The sequence below is a fragment of the Halictus rubicundus genome, chromosome 7 (assembly GCF_050948215.1).
Source record: "Halictus rubicundus isolate RS-2024b chromosome 7, iyHalRubi1_principal, whole genome shotgun sequence".
In the NCBI taxonomy this organism is placed as follows: domain Eukaryota; kingdom Metazoa; phylum Arthropoda; class Insecta; order Hymenoptera; family Halictidae; genus Halictus; species Halictus rubicundus.
In genome coordinates this window covers 12,354,798-12,376,322 of record NC_135155.1, presented here as the reverse complement: position 1 = coordinate 12,376,322, position 21,525 = coordinate 12,354,798, and the positions used below count along the sequence as shown (strand labels likewise).

At 37.9% G+C, this 21,525-nt stretch overlaps 4 protein-coding genes across 5 annotated transcripts; 2 read left to right on the top strand and 2 right to left on the bottom strand.

Moving 5' to 3' along the window:
• On the bottom strand, positions 1 to 7,779 carry LOC143355451 (uncharacterized). The gene is made up of 7 exons (XM_076790259.1): positions 7,271 to 7,779; positions 6,904 to 6,992; positions 6,679 to 6,830; positions 4,705 to 6,463; positions 4,206 to 4,418; positions 4,068 to 4,129; positions 1 to 3,800 (listed from the first exon to the last, which is right to left on the bottom strand). Exons 1-7 carry the CDS (start codon positions 7,390 to 7,392, stop codon positions 3,609 to 3,611), a joined length of 2,589 nt encoding a protein of 862 aa, XP_076646374.1. The 5' UTR covers positions 7,393 to 7,779; the 3' UTR covers positions 1 to 3,608.
• Positions 7,780 to 8,520: 741 nt separating this feature from the next.
• LOC143355456 (protein Abitram) lies at positions 8,521 to 10,097 on the top strand. Its single transcript, XM_076790263.1, has 3 exons — positions 8,521 to 8,668; positions 8,751 to 8,822; positions 8,928 to 10,097. The coding sequence occupies exon 3, from the start codon at positions 9,135 to 9,137 to the stop codon at positions 9,960 to 9,962; it is 828 nt and encodes a 275-aa protein (XP_076646378.1). The 5' UTR covers positions 8,521 to 8,668; positions 8,751 to 8,822; positions 8,928 to 9,134; the 3' UTR covers positions 9,963 to 10,097.
• Positions 10,098 to 10,105: 8 nt separating this feature from the next.
• Coq2 (ubiquinone biosynthesis protein COQ2, mitochondrial) lies at positions 10,106 to 12,721 on the bottom strand. Its single transcript, XM_076790262.1, has 6 exons — positions 12,129 to 12,721; positions 11,688 to 11,854; positions 11,482 to 11,629; positions 11,028 to 11,221; positions 10,777 to 10,965; positions 10,106 to 10,696 (listed from the first exon to the last, which is right to left on the bottom strand). The coding sequence occupies exons 1-6, from the start codon at positions 12,460 to 12,462 to the stop codon at positions 10,520 to 10,522; spliced, it is 1,209 nt and encodes a 402-aa protein (XP_076646377.1). The 5' UTR covers positions 12,463 to 12,721; the 3' UTR covers positions 10,106 to 10,519.
• A 591-nt stretch (positions 12,722 to 13,312) lies between these two features.
• Positions 13,313 to 15,959, top strand: Dak1 (cytidine/uridine monophosphate kinase Dak1). Of its 2 annotated transcripts, XM_076790265.1 has the most exons (3): positions 13,313 to 13,500; positions 14,838 to 15,178; positions 15,321 to 15,959. In XM_076790265.1, exons 2-3 carry the CDS (start codon positions 14,858 to 14,860, stop codon positions 15,612 to 15,614), a joined length of 615 nt encoding a protein of 204 aa, XP_076646380.1. In that variant the 5' UTR covers positions 13,313 to 13,500; positions 14,838 to 14,857; the 3' UTR covers positions 15,615 to 15,959. The 2 variants fall into 2 exon arrangements, with proteins under 2 accessions (XP_076646380.1, XP_076646379.1); XM_076790264.1 differs by lacking the exon at positions 13,313 to 13,500 and having other exon boundaries at positions 14,734 to 15,178.
• The last annotated feature ends 5,566 nt before the right edge of the window (positions 15,960 to 21,525 follow it).

The window sequence follows — 21,525 nt, the reverse complement described above, 5'->3', positions numbered from 1 at the left end:
ACTATCACTTTTATATTTATTATTTACAACATGAGTACAAGGTTTCAAACTTTTTTCCCCGGTGAAACATCCGCTAATCAGAGAAAAGCGATAACGAAGAAAAATCATTTTCATCTGTTTCCTAACTGCGTTGAACACGTTATTCATTATTTTCATGTTTGCCGATGGTTTAACATCGTTGAAGGTAATTTTCGAAACGGTTCGTTTTATCGAGTTGATGTCGTAAAATTACTGGCGTCTCTTCATTTCAATCAAGAACAATCTTGCCTTCTACACGCTACGAAACCCATCGAAAATCCATGCTCTCACGTTATTACAAATTTAAACACAACGCAACAAGAGCAACGATTCATCATAAAATATGCAGCGCTAAAATTCAATGAGAAAATGGATAAGTTATTATAGTATGTATACTCGGTATAAAACAAGTCAAATGTTCAAGCAGTTTATTCATTTTCTTTTCTCTCTCTCTCTTGCTGCCCATTGCTTCGAACGAAGAATTACAGAAGAGACCATGGCTGGGTAGAGTATCGAAAAATTAATGCCAGCGACGAACGTAAATCGTTCGCAGAGAGAACGTAAAGATATGTATAGGATATCAGAAAAACGTTTCACTTCCTTGAAAAGGGTGATTCCTGAGATCATTCTAAGCAACTTTTTTCTTTGCAAATTCACGCCGAAACGCTTCGTCTTCGAGTTATTAACGAAAAACACGGACCAATCAAAACGGGGCTACAGCGGACGGATTCTGGCTCGGCCAATGCCAACGCCATGTTCAGCTATAGCCGCGCTCTCATTGATTCGCGTTTTTCGTTAATAACTCCTTAACAAAGCCGCTGAGAACATTTTCGCAAAGGAAAAAGTTACTTCGAATGACCTCAAGAATCACTCCTTTCAAGGAAGTACAACATTTTTGGGACACCCTGTACATTGCATATGTATGCATTTGTATGTAATACATAGAACATCTCTAAAGAGTCAACAATATTGTAAAGCATTGTATCGACTATAACAATGGGAACAGTTCATACAATGGTTTAATTATCCTTGGCTCCCCCTCTTCACAAGTTTCCCCGAAAAGTATAGTATACCAGTTAAAGCGTTAACTCCTCAAAAATAAACTTTCAAAACTATTTCTCGGCAATTCTTTTATGCGTTTATAAAGTTCTGATATTTCATAGGGTCGTTATTACAGTACGCTATCGGTAATAGTTACTTAACTGTAGTATTGACGTACACAATTCTTCGAGCACAATCTGCCCTCCAATGTTTGTACGCTGTGATATGTTATGGCTCTGAATATTTTTGGTGAAATCCAAAAACTGTACACGGTGTCCTACATAACTCGAGCACCTCGAACATCTCGCTTATTATTAACAATACAAAAAACTGTCGGAGAAAAGCAAGATTATATGGTGATTAATTTTTCCCAAGGTCACGGATAGTTTCTTATACAACCTACAATGTCGTGCCCTTGGCGTGACTTCGAGCACCGAAAGTAATAAGCGAGACATTTCATGTACAATTTTACAGTTCCACTAACGATTCAGATTTAATATAACGATATCTACTAAATCGAGGATAGTATTAATGATCATATACACCGCTTTATAAACTCATAAAAAATTATAACTTTATCTTCGCTGTTTGACACAATCATATCTTCCCTATCGCAATTCCTTAGATAAACTTTTAATGATAAGACTCTCTCCCTTGTTCTACCAACAGGTTTCGCATCTTTTTCTTGCCATCTGATTTTCCGTTCTTGTTCCTAATTTACAACCAATTATGTTCACATTCACAGTCTTAAATGTTCTATATATATATATACACATTTTTGTTAGTTAGTTTCAGAATAGTCAATTGTCAGCGTATAAAATGTATTCTCTCTCTCTCATTACTTTGACGCATGAAATTGGAATCATTAAAAATTTACATTCTTAACGTTACGATCGGTATCAACCTTTTCTATGATATGAGAATAATTCCATAATCATTCTTTGGTTATTACGATCGAAAATTTGTTTATCTATACTTAAGCGCGTAAGTGTTCCTAATTTTCGACACGTTAAAAGGATTTTAAAAACTCTCTGAATGCATCAGTGGGGGATATAAAAATGATAATTTAAAAATACGTTTATTGTAGAGCAGCGAGATAATTGTTTTTATTTAAAATTTGTTGATATACCGTATGGAAATAATAATATACCATAAGTCTCTGTGTATCCGATTCGGTATAGGCCACTTACGTTAAAAAATATTGCATTGAACTCCATAAAAAACATAGTAGCTCTTCGAGTGTATATAAAATCAGATAGAAATTTATGAAACATTTAATTTTATTTTTTAAACCGTAAACTCGTCCTTCACATATAAACACTGGCTTTGAAACGCTGTTTCTACAGGGTGTCCCAAAAAGAATGTTGGAAAAAGAAAGGGGTGATTCCTTCTTTTTCCTTTACCAATTCGTGCCGAAACGCTTAGTTTTCGTGTTATTAACGAAAAGCACAGACCAATCAGAGCGCGGCTACAGCGCTACAGCGTTTTTCATTAATAACATTTTAACAAAGCCGCGGAGAACATTTTAGCAAAGGAAAAAATTACTTAAGAATCACCTCTTTCTTTCTCCGACACTCTTTCTGGAACACCCTCTGGTTGTAATTTGATTAAAAAATACGGTACTTGTATTTCGGCAATCCTATCTATTCATACCCTCTAGGTATTTTATTTGCTAACGAATTTTTTAACTTCCTCCGATCGAAAATGTTTATTCCTGTAAATGCTTGTCGACTCCTGTTACTGATTGACTTTCTGCTTCTACTCGAAACGCAAGTTGGTTCTCATATAGCCTGCATATCTGTGAACTTGCAACTTTCGTTCTCTTCATATGTAGGCTTTCTTTTTTCACAGCAGAAAATTCGTACAAAAGTTGGCTTTTCAAAATCTTATCTACGTGTGATTGTACACAGTGTGTTAGTGGTATATCATTAATGCTTCCAATGGAATGCATGTATCACGCATTCCGCTCTCTTCCCGGAATACAATGCAATTTTCTGTGCAACAATATCCTTGTAAAAAAATTATTTTCATTCCATCTACACGTGTAATCAAAGTCACCCTACCGAATTCGTTCACCGTTTCACGAATCGAAGTGATTAATAAGACGATCTCTACTTTTTGGTTAAAAAAAAAAACAATTTTCTACATTTACTCCGATGAAGATAATTTACGTAGGAAGTTTTATAAAATTACTAGCTCCGTCGATCCTCAGAAAATTGTTATAAAATATCGTACTTTAATAATTTTGCAACAAATCCCTAGTAATAAAATCGTGACGCAGACTCCGCGAAAACATGAGAAATTTTCGCCGTTCGATTCCGAGACGATAGAGAGCTTTTTTTTCAAGAAAATTTGTTGAACACTATCCCTCATATGTAGCTTTCACTAAGCTGGAAGTGCAATAATACTGAAGTTTCGTTATGATCGCGACCGATTCTCTTCCAAACACTTTTTATATAAATTCTGGTACGAATACAAATGAAATCGAAGCGCTCGTTTCGGAACACACGTACGTTTGCTTTGATTTTAGCGCCTCTTGAATTTTGTTTTTACATGTATCCTCTTTTTACATCACCTTGGGTGGTCTTTACCGTTGGCCTAACTGCCCTGGGACCCGGGATGCGCGACGGTGGTCTGGGAATAGCACTTAACGTGTTCGCAGGTCTATTTCCAGTGCTCCAATTCGTTGGCGGTCGCAGTCTGGTCTTGTTTTCGGACTTCGCTGCTGGCTTATTGAACACCTACGTTTAAAACATTTCTTATAAAAATACACCAACTTTAAAAAATCGAATTTTTTACTTTAATAGTTGTATACACAAAGATTGCAACCCTAAAATTTCAGACTTCAGTATTCTGATTTTTCATCTTCAAATAATCGATTTATCTTTCTTTGTATTTTCTTTAAGTATAAGTGTTGTAGAATATGTGTGCAAAAGGATTTAAAATTTCATTCGAGGAGCATACGGAAATTAACTATCGTGTTTAGTTAATAAAAATTGTATACTCACTTCAGCTTTTTTGACAATATCTGTTTCGTTTTGTTGTTTCAACACACGTTCTATGGGATGATCTTTAAAAAAAAGCAAACACATCAGAAAATGGATAATGCACAGAAAATGAATTTTGAATACAAAACATTTGTTTACCATTAGCATTTACGGACTGATTAAACCTAGTGGGGCTAATTATGGGAGAGCTTGTTTTAACGTTGCAATCCGTATTCGTCAACGAAGAGGAATCGCTTTCACAACTATCAGTACCATTTTTTAGTATAGGAGAAGGTAAATTCTTTGCCAATTCCGTCCAAGTGTTGTCCATGACGCGTCTGTTCAAGAGCGGAGCTGCATCTTGCTTCAAACCTGATAAAAAAATACACAACTTTATCGTGTAAACCATTCCACTAGCTCTAACAGTTTCCAAGATAATCAATAAAATGTATTTTTCATCCCTGCAATGTAGACGATGGCTGATAAAAAAGTCATGTGTAGATATTTTTCTGAGAACTATCTCATACAAAAGTTTCATTAAATTTCATTAATTAGTTTCCTCGTCAAGGACTTCCTGATTATTCAGAAAAACATTGGAGACCTAACATTCAGCTCTCGCCAGATCCATTGTCATTTAAAAGAAGAAAGCAGTACTCACTCTCTTCCTGCATCCGTACAATCTGATGCAGCTGTTCAATGTTCATCGGCTGTACAGTGTACGAATTATGGCTGCAGTCCGAGCACGTGCTAAGCCTATCGTCCAGGTCAGGCGCGCTGTGAGCGCTCTGCGTGCTCTCTATGCTCTCGGTGGAGCCCCCAGCACCCATCATTTGTAATTCTCCAGTATTCAATTCCAAGAGTCGTTGCTCGGAGCCGCTTTTCACTTTGCCCAAAGCATACAATTTATTCGTCACGCTTTTCTCGACAATATTCGGCTGCGAACCCTTCATGTAACCGATACTAGTCGCGTTCGTGCACCCTATCTTGCTTATGGTCTTCAAGGAACTGGACACAAGATTCGGATTTGACTTTTGCAGGAACTGCGGTAACTTCGAGAGCATCCGGGGAATATGTTGTTGTTGTTTCCTCTTCTGTAGCTTTGGGAGCGGCTTCATGAACGTCGCATCTGCATTCTCCAAGGACTCCGCGTTCTCCATATCAGTCTTTCCCCCGTGAACGTTGCCCTTCTTCGTGAAAGTATAATACTTCTTGTCCTGCGTGTTTGGAACGCAGGCGCCCACGTCGCTCGCCATCTCAACCTGAGCTTTCAGTCTCGACGGTTCCTTCTTGTAGGTGTTATATTTGTTTTCCTCGAGCATATTGCTGCCAGCATTTCGATCGTGGACATTCTCGCACGATCCCATCTCGATCTTCGTGGCGTGAAGATCGTCGGCCACACAGTTGTACGTGCCGTCGAACTTGTGGTCTGCGTTCCTGTGTATCTCTGCCAACAATTCTTTCCTCAACGACGTGGGCGCTTTGAAGGTCGAGTTCATAGCTGTGTTGTACACCAAAGCCTTTTCTGGGACCTTGCTCTTTGCTTGGAACGTGGAATTCAGCATATTTTTCGGAGTAGATTGATTGCCAGGAGGGATCAAGAATTTGAACGTGGCATCCAGGCCGATGTCTTGCTTTATCGTGTACGACGAGTTCGCGGCAGACAAAGAGGGCTCGGCTAAATTCTCTAGAACTTTGGGAACGGTGTTTTTGATTGGACTGCAAGGCTGACTCCTCTCAGCTAGCTTCTGTACTGCCTCTTCGGCGGCTGCGGTGTTATATGTGGCGTTCAAAGTGCTCGACTCGTTTTTCGTGTCGTTCTCTGATCGCAGACCGTCATCTTTATTTACAAGCGTGGAAGACAAATTGATTGTACTGTTTTTATCTTTATTCGACCTCAAAACCACCGTTGAAGAGACAGATTCCGCATTGTACGTTTCGTTCACCTCGATATTATCAACGTGATTAAACGTTCTATTTGGTGTGGGCAGGCAGTGACTTTTGTTATTGTCTGGCTCGTCGGTCATCGAGAATGTTTCATTACCATGTAGATTCTTAACGTCCACGTGAATACTAGCCCGTTGACTGAAAGTGTGAGTCAAATTTGCCAGTACGTCCTCTTTGTCACAATCCTCGCTGGGTAAAGAATCGTCTCTGGGTAACGAAGTGATAGACGAATAAAAAATCGATGGCTGGGACACGTTCATCAACGGTTCGTTTAGTCCAGGCTCCACCAGATTGATGAACGAATCAATTCCCTTCGAATGGGACATGTTTAAAAAAATTTCCATACTTTCTTGGCCCGATGTCGATAACGTATCGTCGGGAAGGTAATTAATGTTTGCCTTAGGTGCCACTTTTAGCATAGGAGGCACACTCTCTACTTTACTCGCAGCAGGCTTGGTGAACTGTTTGTTTAACTGCAAGAGAAAGATTTAGATGTCTGAAGATAGAATGTGTATGTATCATTTGTCCATGAAAAGAAGGTGCACATTTTGATAGTAAGGCAATGGGGATCTCCGAGATGTGTAGTGCGAAGTAGGGATATCAGGTAGTAGGGCATAGATCTCCCCAAGCTTCCATGCGCCTTCTTCTTGTGAACAAATGGTACATTTACCCACATAAATAGACTTACGTCATCTCCTATATGCGACAAGCTCGGATAGCTAATTTTCCATGTGTTTGATATAGGCGGCGATACAGCTTCAGAAATGGACTCGAAATTCATTCTACTGGTTCGTTTCTTGGGTCTCGTAAATGTTCTCGTATCAATGAATCGCCTATTCCCTAAAGGTAGATCATAATTTAATAATAAACATTGAAACACTTGTCTAGCATTAATCAAAACAGTTTTCAGTACCTGGTAAAATTAGCTCTGATTCACTTTTCAACCAGACATATAAGTTTTGGATCGAGGTATCTATGTAACACTGTGGTGGTATATACAACCTAACAAAGAAACAGAAGTGCATAAAAACTTGAATTTTTTAAATTTGATCTTTGATTGTTACGAAAATAAATCGAAAAAGGTTCCAGCAGTTTTCCGTGTTATTGTCGCATCAGTAAAATTTTTTTTCGAACATCGCTTAACTACATTTAAATCGCTATCGAATCAACGTCGAAAATTTTGATTCATTCGAATATGCATAGAAAGTCTATCGAAACCTTAGAAAGAAATTAAACTCGACCGAAGCTGTAAATGACATCCGAGGAATGCAACCGCTTACCAAACATTAGTGTCATCGAAATCGAAGGCAGACACATCAATGATCTCTACTTCATCGATGAGGCTCACATCGTTTGTATACTGCTTCCGCACGGTCTCCGTGTCCACTTTTCTCTCGGACATGTTTCAAACGTATTACGACGTTAAACGACCGGATGAACACATATTTCAGAGTTGAAGTGTCTCTCGTCGCCTCGACTGGTTGACGTGTTGTACATAGAAAAATAGTGTCGCGTTCTGTCGAGTCATTTACGAAATTCCAGCGAATCCCGTTCTTCCCGAAGCACCGTTCGCGGTTCAAAAGCATACGGATTTAAAATTAGTCAAACGTACGGTGAACATAACTACATGGATACGGAGACTGACGGAGACCGAGGAACGTACACGGATATTTTCACGTTGTTTTCCAGAGGAACCGAAGCAGGCCACGGTACAAAAGAATACTCATAGACGGCTCCTTTCGTCGCGTTTTGTTTAACCGTTTTTTCGACTTTCCCTTTGCAGAGACCACCTCCTTTTCCGTGGTTCAGTCGCGTTTGTTGTTTGATTTTTTGTATTCGCAACGGGAGCGTGTCTGGCCAATGGCAAGCTCGTAAATCTAGGAAATTTGCAACCAACGATGTGGATGTTTCGCGTGAAATACGCATTCACAATACGATTACGCAACATTGTGATAATGTAAACTTAGAAAGCATTTGCGAAAATTCCAGAACTGAGAATTGTTAATTTGTGATAATTCAATTTGTTAGGTTCAAGTTACTAAACAATTCCACTAGTATTTGAATCTTTATGGTCATAGACACGGAGAATTCTTGTAGAGGCAAAATTGCCGAATTTTACAATCAATTGTCAGTGCGCATGCGCGGACAAGTTTGCACAAGTTTGAACTACAATTATATAATTATAAATATTACAATTATAATAATTTAGAAAATAAATTTATGTGTCAGCTTCTTCGATGACTTTCTTGTATGACTTCTATATGACAAGCTGACCTTTAAATAACAGGAAATTCTGAACGAAAATGTTTAATTTAATTAAACTTTAACTGACAATCTTCATCTATTATGCGAATAATAGTTATTTACATGCAATAATACAAATTTATTAAATGATGATGTTAACAATTTGAACATTTGTTATTATATATCGTTCATACATGAATTATTTAAAAAAATATTTGGTTCGACCGTTTACTTTTGTAAAACTGTTACAACACATGGTATAACAATTTTCTCAACTACATACATACATACATACTGTAAACGAGTAGAGCAACTTTTAACGTTACAGTAACAAAGTATAGGAATTATAAATTATGCGAAAGTACCTTTCGTTAGCAACTCACAATGCTCCTTGCAATGAAATTTTCTACAAATTGCAAGACTGTCAATATGAGGTATAGTTCATTAATATCTGTTTCACGTGCGCTCAGCGAAGAATATACATAACCTACAAATTTTGCGCCTAACTTGTTGTAGCATCCGTATCGTAAGTTTATCGGCTTTTGCACCGACTTTGAGAGACAGATGCAAGTTTGCATAGCGAAACAGGTAACCTTCATTGCTTGTTTACTATAATCAACGTTCAAAAGTTATCGTATTATATATCTTAATATCGACATTCAAACATATATTTCTCTGATTTTACTATTTTAGTTACAGTCTAACAGAGAAAAAAACAATCAAGCCGCTAGGGAAAAGTGGCAGAGAAAGCACAGTAAAAAAGAAGAAAGTAATCAGTCAGAGTAGATTAACTTACTCTATTTAAAATGTGTATTTAACAACATTTTATTTCTACTGAATAAGTTTAGAAAATAAATTTTTCATAGTAAGAATTCACTTCAATCATTGCATCGATCAACAATGAGTGTGAATTTAGATGGCGAACCGCTATCAAAAAAAATAAAAACCTCTGATAGCATGGACGAGAATACAGAAAAAAAATTGGAATGCAAAGATAATATTCAATTGAATGACAATGAAGACAAGGAAGAAAACTCGGAATGCAAAGAAAATATTCAATTAGATGATAATGAAGATGAGGAAGAAAATTCACTATCAAAAATGGATGAAGACGGTCATTTGGTTCCATTTCCTCCAGATAATGATGTTGCAGAGATGATAGAGAACGTGTGTTACAATGGATTGTTTCCAACGATTACAGATAGATATTTAACTGCTTATTATAAATTGAATGTACAAAGTCCTGCCGATGATATTTGCATTCTAATACACAGCAATCGCATTTGTATGCTGACTCTGGCTCCGAGTCACGCAGTTTTACAAAGTAACAAAGAGATAACGGATATCAACTTCAAAGTTAGTCAAAAGCTGGACAGAGTCATGAACAAAGTTTCAGGGAAAAGCAAACACGGAGCCCAGCCTCTACAAGCTAATTCTAACATTTGTATTATCACTTCTTCAAGTGGGGAAACTTACACAATAAAGTGTTGTATAATTGGGAAGTTGGTAGAAGTGAACGAAGCGTTACTAGAAAATCCAAAACTGTTATTGGAGCCACCGCACAAGGGAGGCTACTTGGCTATAGTGTTGCCAAACATAAGGCTACTGGAAACAATGAAAAAGTCTTTGTTGACTCAAGAACAATACGACTTGGAAATGCTAGAACGTCAAAATACAATGAACCATTTTGAAATTAAGATAAGGAATGAGCACGAAACAGATAGATAACAGTCCTCGATTGAAGATCGAGACTCAAGATCAACTTACCTGTGGTGAGTTGATCTTGATGTATAAAGCTATTAATTGTATCATTGATAACATGCATTCTTAATAAATACGTACATTTTTTCGAATAAGAACTAACATTTGGATGCAGAGGAACAAATTTATTTCTCTTAATTTCTGTTATGACTAATATAAGATAGGACCAGCTTCAGTTACAATTACCAGCATCGATTAGCAGCGTAATCTTTGGTGTAAACTTTAGTTTATGTCGTTCCTTTTAAATGTAAATTATTTGTTCATCTTCAATACTTCTGTCGATATTGAATCGTTTCAAAGTTATATGGTACAAGTTGGAAGTGAGAATTCACGTTATTTCTTGGCACATCTGTGTGTCTGTGTGTACAAAGTGATCGAAACGAATTTTGTTGTGTTTACTGGAGCCAGCCAGTTCTACACACAACCATGTTTTGTACAGTTCAGGAGGCGCAGATGTAGGTTTAAATATGTAATACATTTTTGGAGACATTTGTTAGTAATTAAGTAAATGAGTAAACCTAAGACTATTTTTCCTCGACGAAAGTGTGCTCTGTTTTCTGTTCTTCATCGCCCGTTTTCTTCGTAGATTCTTTCATTAGATTCCCTAACACAATTCCAGCGAATATGATCATTCCTACCCTGTGATTCGAGATGAATTTTTTAGCGCAGTCTGTTGGATTATTAATGTTCAAGCTGTATATCTAAAAATAAATAAATATTGGCGCACTGTTATTTAGATATCATAGTTGATGTTTAAATATGATTTTGAATTGGGTCGTACCTGATTAGCAAGATGCATACTGACTAATCCAACCGCTGTATAATATGGCCAAGTCTGCGAAACTACAACGCCGGATGTAATCAAACTAGTTATCATGGCCGTGCTGAATCCGGATAAGAATAGTTTTGTTCTGTCTCCAAATTTCAAAGCTGTCGATTTGATCCCGACTATAACGTCGTGTACTTTGTCCTGCAACGTAATAGTCAGGGATAAGACAATGTTAATATTAATAAAAGCTTGCAAAGACTTACCTGATGTGCATATATGGTGTCGTATAAAAGTGTCCAACTAATCCCAGCTGTGTAAAGGGGCAGACATGCGGACCAATTGCACGATCCTTGTACAGCAGACCAGCCCAGAAGCGCGCCCCAGTTGAAAGTCATACCTAGCATCAATTGCGGCCAAAATGTTACCCTTTTCATAACAGGGTACAGTATTACTAAAACTGCAAGTAAAAAATATTGAAAATTTAACTATATTTTTGTATTTGTTTCAACAGCATTTCCAAATTTTCATCAATAGATACTCCAAGAGGGAGAGAGAGTGTGAGAGAGAGAGAAAGAGAGTAATTAATTATACTGTCTCACGATTCTTATTGGAGAAAATGAGATTGTCAACTCTATTGTACATCGATCTACTACGTCAATGAACTTTGTTGATAAAATTAAGAAATACTGTTCTGAACGGAAAATTCGGAGAGTATACCTATTGAACTTGCACCCAATATTATACTATAAAGATTTAAGTGTAACAACACTAGCAATCCTAAAGTTAACTGGCTGCCGAGGAAAACAAGCGATTGAAGAGGTGAAATCTCTCCGGTGACCAATGGTCTATCTTTTGTTCTGGCTACCTAACATTAGAAAATCTTCATGACATCTAATCTGGACTGTGTATAAACTTGATATTACCATTCCGTCAATGTCTTGATCCCACATATCATTTATTATACATCCAGCTCCACGCATGATGAATGCGCCAGTCCCAAAGAGAGTTAAAAGTTGTAAATCTGGTAACGCGCCAGGAGGTGCAGCCAACGCTATACTCCAGCCACAAGGCCAAAATAATAACCAGGTACCTGTGTAGACAAATCTTTAACAGTTAATATTCTTTGTATGTTAACACAACGAGATGTGTATGTTCTAGTTACCTACTGTTCACATGTTAAACGCCAAGCGTGTTTTGCTTGACTCTCCGTTTATACTGCACTATACTGTTAAGTGAGGAGAGCTACACGTATAAAGAAAAACTGGTGCAGAGATAGATGTAGCTTAAACATAAAGTCTACGACTGATCTCTACCGGCGTAGCGTTTAACGTGTCAACTATATAATATCGGCTATGTTATCTCACCTATTGGTTTGTCCATCCTCAACAATTTCAAGTATGGTTGAATTTTAGGTGGACTGTTATTAACTAATCTTGTAGCAAACGTTACTTTCCGTTTCAGTGGCAAAGGGTGCACAATCTCATCGATCGGTTTCAACGGAACCTCGATGGACTTTAATAGATTCTCCGTCGACGTATGCGAATTTCTTTTATGATCTTCATGATTGACCGACGATGTGTGAATTATACATCGCGGATGCAACGGACTAACAACACATGATCTTTGACTAGATTGCGAGTAGAAAGCCTGCAATTTTCCAGACGCAAAGAATAGCTGATATCTTCGCATTATTATCATCGTTTCGCTCTATAACTGTCGCGTACAAATATTACAGATTCAACATAACCTCACATTGTTTTTCTATTTATGGCAAGTTATTTCGTTATGTATATATAGACATATATAGATATATACAAAATTGACTGGGCGTAACTAAATGTTACCAATTAACGCGTTATCATTCAAAATCCGTAAGTCATCATTCAAAGTCCGTAAGTCGTAATAACGCGTGCATTCGTAACGCGTGCATTCGTTGCATCGGGTTGCATAACAGTCACAGTCAAGTGATTATACATATACAGGGTGTTCATTTGAAAACTTTCCAGCCGAATATCTCGAAAAGTATGAAAGATATTAAAAAAGTGTAAACCACGTGTCCAAGGATCTCGAGGGGAAAAGAGGGGGGCAGTATCAGTTTTTCATTTGGGTGGCGTTTTCAAGGTCGTTTGAAGGTCAACTTTGTTTTTTCAAATGGAAACCTATATTTTTTATTATGGGATCTTATTGTACGTAAAAAGACCAGCAATTTTCGTAGGATACTTTCTTTTTATCTGTGCAAGAGAAGTAGAGCGAGGCATATTATTGTGTAAAATTCTTTGACGCAAATGTTGAAAATTTGTTATAGTTATAAAGAAATTACAAATTTTCTCGCAGTATAAGTATGTCTCGCTCTACAGTACGCAGATAGAAAAAACCCTACAAAAATTGCTGGTCTTTTTACGTACAATAAGATCCCATAATAAAAAATATAGGTTTCCATTTGAAAAAACAAAGTTGACCTTAAAAACGCCACCCAAATGAAAAACTGATACTGCCCCCCTCTTTTCCTCAAGGATCTCAAGGGATCGTTGGACACGTGTTTTACACATACTTTTCGAGATATTCGGATGGAAAGTTTTCAAATGAACACCTTGTATAGTTCCGTTCCACGTTCCAGTACGGTGACAGTTGTCAAAGCTTTGTATGTGTACGGTTTCGCTGAGAAAGTACATAAAAAGTTTTCCTGAACGCTATAACAATTTCAATAATACTGCGCTGTTTCGCTGTTTCAAGTATGTAAGTAATAAAATACCAAATCGGTGACGGCATAATTTAGAGTATATATTTTTTGAACAAAGAATCCCTTATTTTATAATTAGATTGTGTAAATATATGTCTAAACAGATACATATACTAAAACATTCAGGAACTTTTAAATACGTAGCGTATATTTGCAAATAAGTTTAACACGAAAATCTGAAATCGCTTCCATTATATGTGTATCGATTTTATAGAAATGTATCATAGTAGTGGAGAACAATCGATAATACTATCGACAATTATTAACGATTATCGCATTCGAAAACTCAGTATGTAGTTCATTTATCGATAGTCATCGACAGTTATTTCAAATAGAGAGGAAATAAGAGTGCTCATGCCCGGGGTTTCAGTGCCTCCATCTTTTCAGTTTCAGCGCTCTAGCATGGAACAGAACCTACATCATTTTCAGCATACGTCAGAACCCGCTTCATTTTTATTCCCCTTTCTTGATTTGTTTCTTTTCTGTTTAAAATTATGGATTGATGTTCGTTCTGAACTTTTTATTGTTATTGATAGTTATCGATAGTGATGAATCATGAATTCAAAGAAATTGTCCAATACAAGCGTGCCCAGAATGATTGTCGCATTAACGTATCTATGTATATATGAAGAGCTCAGGGCAACAAACGGTCAGCTCGATTTCGACGCGACTGAAAAGAATAAATTCTTTTGATAGTTCGGTGCAACAAACGGTTATATTATGAGACGTTTGTGACTGTTTGTTGCCTCGAAGATTAAAAACTCTAAGTGGGCAGTCATGTCTAAATCGAGCTCACCGTTTGTTGCCCCGAATGTTTACAGTCGCTCTGACTGTTTGTTGCGCCGAACGATTTCGAAAATCTAAGTGGGCAGTCACGTCGAAGTCGAGCTGACCGTTTGTTGCCCTGAACTTTTCGTATGTACAGTGGACTTACGAAAGTATTTGAATGCTTGCTATTAGAACTTCGAAGAAAGAAAATATGCACGCTAGATTAAAAATTTGAAAATAATATTATATCTACTATAAGATACAATTATCGAGATTATATATATAGAATTTGGATCGAATTCAATAACATTTGTAAAAGTTATGAAATATTCATTGCAATGATGCATATGATATAAAATCATAACAATTTTTGCAAAATTGTGCAAGGTGGTCAAGGTACCCGATTTTATCTAAACGTTTACTCCACTGTTGCTACATTAGTTGCGCATGCGCGGAGAAAACCTATCCATCCTATATCTTATAATCACTTATAATTGCTCTGTGATGCACTCGTGAAAGAAGTTGAATGTACATAGTTATATTTTTATGTTGAACGTGTTCACAGCTGGACTGCGATTGTTCACAATGTCCACAGCCCAAAAATGCGAGGTTCTGTTTATTTTGGGAGGTCCTGGCGCGGGGAAAGGTACACTCTGTTACAACATCATGAAAAAGTATGGTTATGTCCATTTGTCGGCCGGTGATCTGCTGAGAGAGGAGCGCATGAATCCCAGCTCGCAATACGGGGAATTGATCGAAAATTATATTAAGGAAGGAAAAATCGTACCTGTCGCGATCACCTGCAGCCTCCTGGATCGTGCAATGCAAAATACTGCCAGTCCGCACAAAAGGTACCTGATCGATGGTTTCCCAAGAAATCAGGATAACGTGGACGGATGGAATGAGGTATAATAGTCAGTCGTTTGATAACAGAATGATAATAGGAAGTTGACAGTAAAAGTAATTAGAGATCAGACTTCAAATTCGCAATCGCTTTGATCGCTTTTGCAATCACTCCAATTCGCTTTGACGTATTCTTTGTTTGCAGGCGATGACCAATAAGTGCATAGTAAAAGGAGTGTTATTCTGCGAGTGCAGCAAAGAAGTATGTACGCAACGATGCTTGAAACGTGGCGCAGCAGGAAGCGGACGAACCGACGATAACGAGGAAGTTTTGGTGAAAAGACACGAAACGTACACTATGAATACAATGCCCATAATTAAACATTTTGAAAAGCTGAACTTGGTGTTCAAAGTAAACACCATGCAGTCAAAGGAGGAAGTATACGAAGATACCAAGGAAATTTTGAAAAAAATAGGCTGGGGATCATCCGACGAATAAAATGATTTCTCGTGATTTCGAGGAGATCAAGAGTTTACTCTGTGTCTAATGTTTTGCTGCTTAAAAGGAGTATATATTTTTTTAGAGGAGCTGATTTTTTTTTAGATAGCAGCACGGTGGGAACCGTGCGTTTTATTTTGCTGCATTTATAAAGAGATTAGACCATGTTTCTCTCTCGGGGTACACGATCAGAATTGCGTACCCTTTCCTATGATTGTACAGAGAATAATTTTATACAAATCGTGGCAAATATTTTCCAACCTCTATTCCACACACACATATATAAATATAAATATATATATATATTTATATATGCAAATTTAAATAAAATCAATGAGGGCTGTATGTTTTTCTAAGCATTTCTTTCATTTCTGTATATTTCGTTAAGCATTTTGCACGTAGTTGTCTTTTACGTTGAAAAAATCCAATCGGATTATGCATATCAAAGAGCCCCTTTAGAATGGCAACCGAATATAACACCTGCAGTCGAGGTTGTCTGCATTGCAGGAGCCAACCGCTAAACAAATTTTTACCGTATGAATGCGAAACAGCTGAACCACTGATTAGATATAAGAATAGGTTCAAAATTCAATATTTTCGTAGATCGATTCTTTGGAAATTAGCGCCTCATTACCACTTTTGTATCACACGCAACGTTACCAATAGAGCATTGAATATAACTTATTACTAATATCAATTAGTTCTTCTTTTAATTTGTATTGAAATCGAAATTCTGTAGCGCTGTCAACTAATTTTCTTATTTAGATTCTTACTAAGATTCTTATTTAAGATTAAATTTTGAATCTACAACTGTGGGACACCCGGTGTATAACGCAGAAAAATTCCAAGCTACAAAGTTGAGCAAATGATTTCGAAAGTTACAGTTATTTGCATGTGTATTTTTAAGATTGACAAATTTCTTATATCTTCAAGGTCAACGGGTGCATCGAACTTGAAATTATTGAACTGTTCGATAACGTTTGCACGACACGTATCCAATCTCATACGTTTCGTTAGTCGTTTAAGATCACGTTTATAATTCTGAGCTACACTGTATACATAATAGAGAAAGGGTTCTTTGATCAAGCCACAAAGTAGATAGAAGGACTAGCTTAGACAAGTTTTTAAATTGCTAGATAAGGAACCAGGAGTGGATCTTTGGGATTACCTTAATCCGTCGATTGGAATTGAGGCGAGCTACCTTGAAATTCAGGGTGAGAGACGACTTAATTCGTCGAATGAATTTCATGAGTAGAGGCGAGTTAGCTCGTCGCTACTTCTTAATTTCGCGCGACAAGTTAACTCGTCAGTACTTTTTCATCTAATGTAATGGATTAATTCGTCTTTATTCACGAATTTCAGACGACGAGTTAACTCGTCCGTTTTACGAAATCTCGCGCGACGAATTGACTCGTCAATGTTTCTTAATTTTGTGCGACGAATTAACTCGTCAGTACTTCTTGATTTAAAGCGACGAGTTAACTCGTCATGTGAAATTTACGCGTACAGACGACTTAATTCGTCGCGTCAAGTTCTTGTATAGAAACGAGTTAACTCGTCGATTGAGGTTTCGGAGTGCAGACGAGTTAATTCGTCACATGTGGTTTTGAAGTACCTACGAATTAATTCGTCACGTGAAATTGAACGATAGCTTGAAGAGTTAACTCGTCACATGAAATTCACGAGTGTAGACGAGTTAACTCGTCACATGTGGTTGTGAAGTATCTACGAATTAATTCGTCACGTGAAATTGAACGACAGCTTGACGAGTTAACTCGTCACATGGAATTCACGAGTGCAGACGAGTTAATTCGTCGCAAGAGATTACAAAGTGCTTACGAATTAATTCGTCGCATGAAATTAAATGAAATGTTTACTTTACAATTAAATGTTTACTTGTTGCACGATATTCAACAGCTCGAGAATATCAATTACTGCTGACCCAATGAACACGCACTTCCGTAGATAACTTTTAAATGACCAGGACGAGGGAAAATCTTGTTTCGCCAACTGCAGTGTTTCCTGCGGTGAAAAATAAAATAAAAATTCTCCTAACATTTTTGGTCAGTTTAACTGTGAATGTCCTCGAGTCCATAATGATTCAGACAGGATTTTCACGTGGTGGTAAATCACCCGGACAACGAGCCGATATGCAACAATGACGCGGTGGCCAACGACCTCTTTTAATATCGGCACCGAAAGAAGTGTGTAGCGTAGAGCCACTTTTTTGTTGAGGAGGAAGATAACTGATAATCTTGAATCAGGAAACAAATAAATTTATCGTGGGAGAAACGAAGGAGCAATTCGGCGAAACATGAGGAGTCGGAAACCGTCGAAAGAGAGAAAGAGAGCACGTATTCAGTTTGTAAAATTAATACACACTGAGAGAAGGAGAAAGAGAGAGAGAGAGAGAAAGCATGCGAAGAGGAAGCTGGAATTCTGCACCGCGAAGGAGCATTGACTTCTTCCGTTGCCCGATTATAAAACCGATCCCCGCCACCGCGTGTTACCAAAGTTAACGCGCCTTCGCTGTCGAAAGATCGACCCGTTTCCAACTTTCTCATCGGCCCGGCCAGAAATCTGTATCGTTAATGAGCGCCGCGAGAAATTCTGACCCGTGAAAATAATCCGGCAGCCCAGAAGCGTCCGACAAACATTCTGTCCGATGAAAATGTGTCTCTGAGGCGTTCACCGTTTCATAGCTACAACTAGACTGTTGGTTCTTAATACAATCTTCTATATTCAATTCAAATATAAATTGGAACGAGAGACAAATTTCTTTTGTTGAAGAATATAATGTTCCTTCTTGTAAATATGAAATAAAACTGTTACAAATTTTCATCGACATGTATGTGATTTTGTGATATGGAAGTTACCAATGAAATATCATCGACTCTCGCGCCTTGTGATTTTAAGAAACGACAAGCGCAAAGCTCATTTCATTTGATTGCGAATTACATTGTTCTTCATTTATTTCATTTGACGATTATGAACACTCGGAATGGATCTCATTATGAAAAAGTAATTCGTGCACAATTTGAACTAGATCGGAAAATTTATTAAATGCTCATGACACCTGTTCTTCTCGATCACCATCGCAGATATTGATTAACCTGTTAACTGTTTATGTCGAGTATACTCGTCACGTAGGAAAAAAATTTGCAGAAAAAAGGAGCACAAATAATGCCAGCTTAAAAATAATTAAGAACTCAAGCGCACGTTCTTAAAATGAATCAAAACAGGTTAAATTGAAAAGCGCATCAGGGTAAATTTGTGAAAGGGTTACAAAAGTATTATTTCAAAGTGTTATCGAAGTTTGACTAAGCTAAAATTGGCAATTCTTTGGAAATGTTTAGCGGATGAATTTCGCAGAATTTTCCACAATCGGTATCGCGGTTCAATATCAAGCTGGCGTAATTACGCGTCGGAGTTTCGAGTCTAATGACCGCGCCGCTTGATTCCCTTACATCGATATAATCTGCAATTATCGGTCAAAAAACTGACTTATCGGTCGTGCCCTGCCTCGTTGATCTTTGCGCCTTAATTTTCAGAAGACGTTGACTGAGGATTATCGGAAAATCGCTATGCTCGTCGACTATGCGGCGTGTTCGCGCGTTATCGTCGACAGTTGACGTCCGTGTTGTCGTCGTTTGTTATCGCGTTGATCGATCGCCTCTTTTCTTTTGGCGAGCGTGACACTTTCGCAAGATAACGCTAACCCTGAAAAATACATTGCTACAGATTCTGGGATCAACGAACGATTATCGATTACGCACGATGGTCCTCGCTCTTTGACTCGGCCGTTTGCAGCCGTTCCTCGCAGACGGGACGCGCTGGCGAAAAAAGATTGTATCGGCCATCGATCGTTGCGCCGATTTCGCGCGATCCTTTCGATCACGCTGCTCGACGCGTGCTGGCGCGTGTTGACTCGTTACGCGCTAAACAGTGAAATAACACGGTTTTTGCATGTGTAAACGAAGACTTTGCTGATTTTGAAAGTCGATTTTTGCGCAATGTACAAAAATACACGAACTTTGAACGAGTACCGAAATGATTAATTTGAAAATCTTTTCTTATTGAAACTAAACGATATTTCAAGACAAGATTAAACATAAGCTGCATATTTATAATGTGCTCATTATTGACTTCTTAATCTGATGCAACGAGTTAACTCGTCGGTACTTCTCGCTCTCGTGCAGCATATGAACTTGTCTCTGCTCACGAATTTCATGCGACGAGTTAACTCGTTCGTACTACTGAATCTCATGCGACGCATTAACTCGTCAGTACTTTTAAATCTCGCGCGACGAGAGAATTCGTCGGCACTTAATTCTCGAATGAAATCGATGAGCAGAGTCGATTTAACTCGTCCATTCTTTTTAATCTCGTGCGACGAGTTAACTCGCCAGCACGTCATTTCTTAGGACGAGTTGAGTACTGTTACGTTCTATAGTGCGTCACGTGCGATTTAGCAACACAGGCGAGTTAACTTGTCAGTTGCGATTCTGTAGCACAGACGAGTTAACTCGTCACATGCGATTTAACAGCATAAACGAGATAACTCGTCGAATGTGATTATACAGCATTAACGAGTCAACTCGTCGCATGCGATTCAGTAGCACAGACGAGTCAACTCGTCACACGAGGTCAGGGACAACGTAATTCTACAATAAATGAATTCATAGGTAAAGTAGAATGAACTTGATGAGCAGAGACGGATTAATCCGTCTCACGAGATTAAGACGTATAGACGAGTTAATTCGTCAAAAAATATTCTCTTCCATATCCAAGAAAAAGAATCTTTTTCCACTCTAGGGAAAATTTGAAAATGTACTTAGTCATCGAGTCGTTAGCAAACAGGACTTCGTAGAGACGTCACAGGCAAACTAACTGTCGAGGATACGTGTTACGTAAACGGTTCGCGTAGGTGTTTCGCGGCGCGCAATTTGAGGAAAACACCGCGGAAAATGGTGGACGGGTTCATCGACCGAAATCACGTGTACGTGCGCGCGATGCGCTAAAACCACTCTTTCATGTTTCTGTGAAAAACCAGTGAACGCTCTCGTAATCAAACTCCGCGGCGATTCGCGTTGCGCGCACGTGCGTTCTCGCGGAGTTACGTATAGCAGCGGAAACTCGGATTGACGCGCGAAAACCGAGAGAATGGCGAGTCCGGTGAATTCCCGGATTCTATTGTCGGACATCTAGTCCTGACGAGGACAATGTCCTGAAATTGACCGCGCTTAGAAACAACCTCCTCGAGTCAAACATACACGGTCTGATAATAAGACAGCGGGTTTTATGCATTTATTAGAAAAACGAGTGGGTGTAATTTAAAACAGTAAGAGCATTACACGAATTTAAAAATACTGCTATATTATTTTCAACCTATTAAACATAGCGAGAAAGAAAACAATTTTCGATTTTACTCCAGTTTTGTTGCAATTCAGGTAGGAAATTTTCATCTTGCGCGAAGATACTTATAATTGGTAACACACACTTTCGATCAGAATAAGTTTTTAGGAATGAATCAAGCGACTTCAGTTTTTCTGCCAAGCTACATGGATCGTAGTTTACCAGATGATAGGTGATGAATATTTTCGAAAAATTGCGCCTAATCTGAATTACGAAAAAAATGGTGAAACTTGCTTTTCCCTATTTTTGTTTTTTTGAATGTGTTTATAGATTTACTATTAAACTGCAGAACATTATGCAAAATAAAAATTGTCTGCATCGATTGCAATAGATAGAAATCAAATAGAATATTATTTCTTCCCTTAATAATATCAATAGATGAAAAATAGTATAGACGTCTTTAAATTGGTTGAATTGTCTTACATAATTTTTGGCGCCACAGTAAGTCAATTATAAAACATTGCTGGAATAGTTTAGGGTACTTACCGCGTTGCCA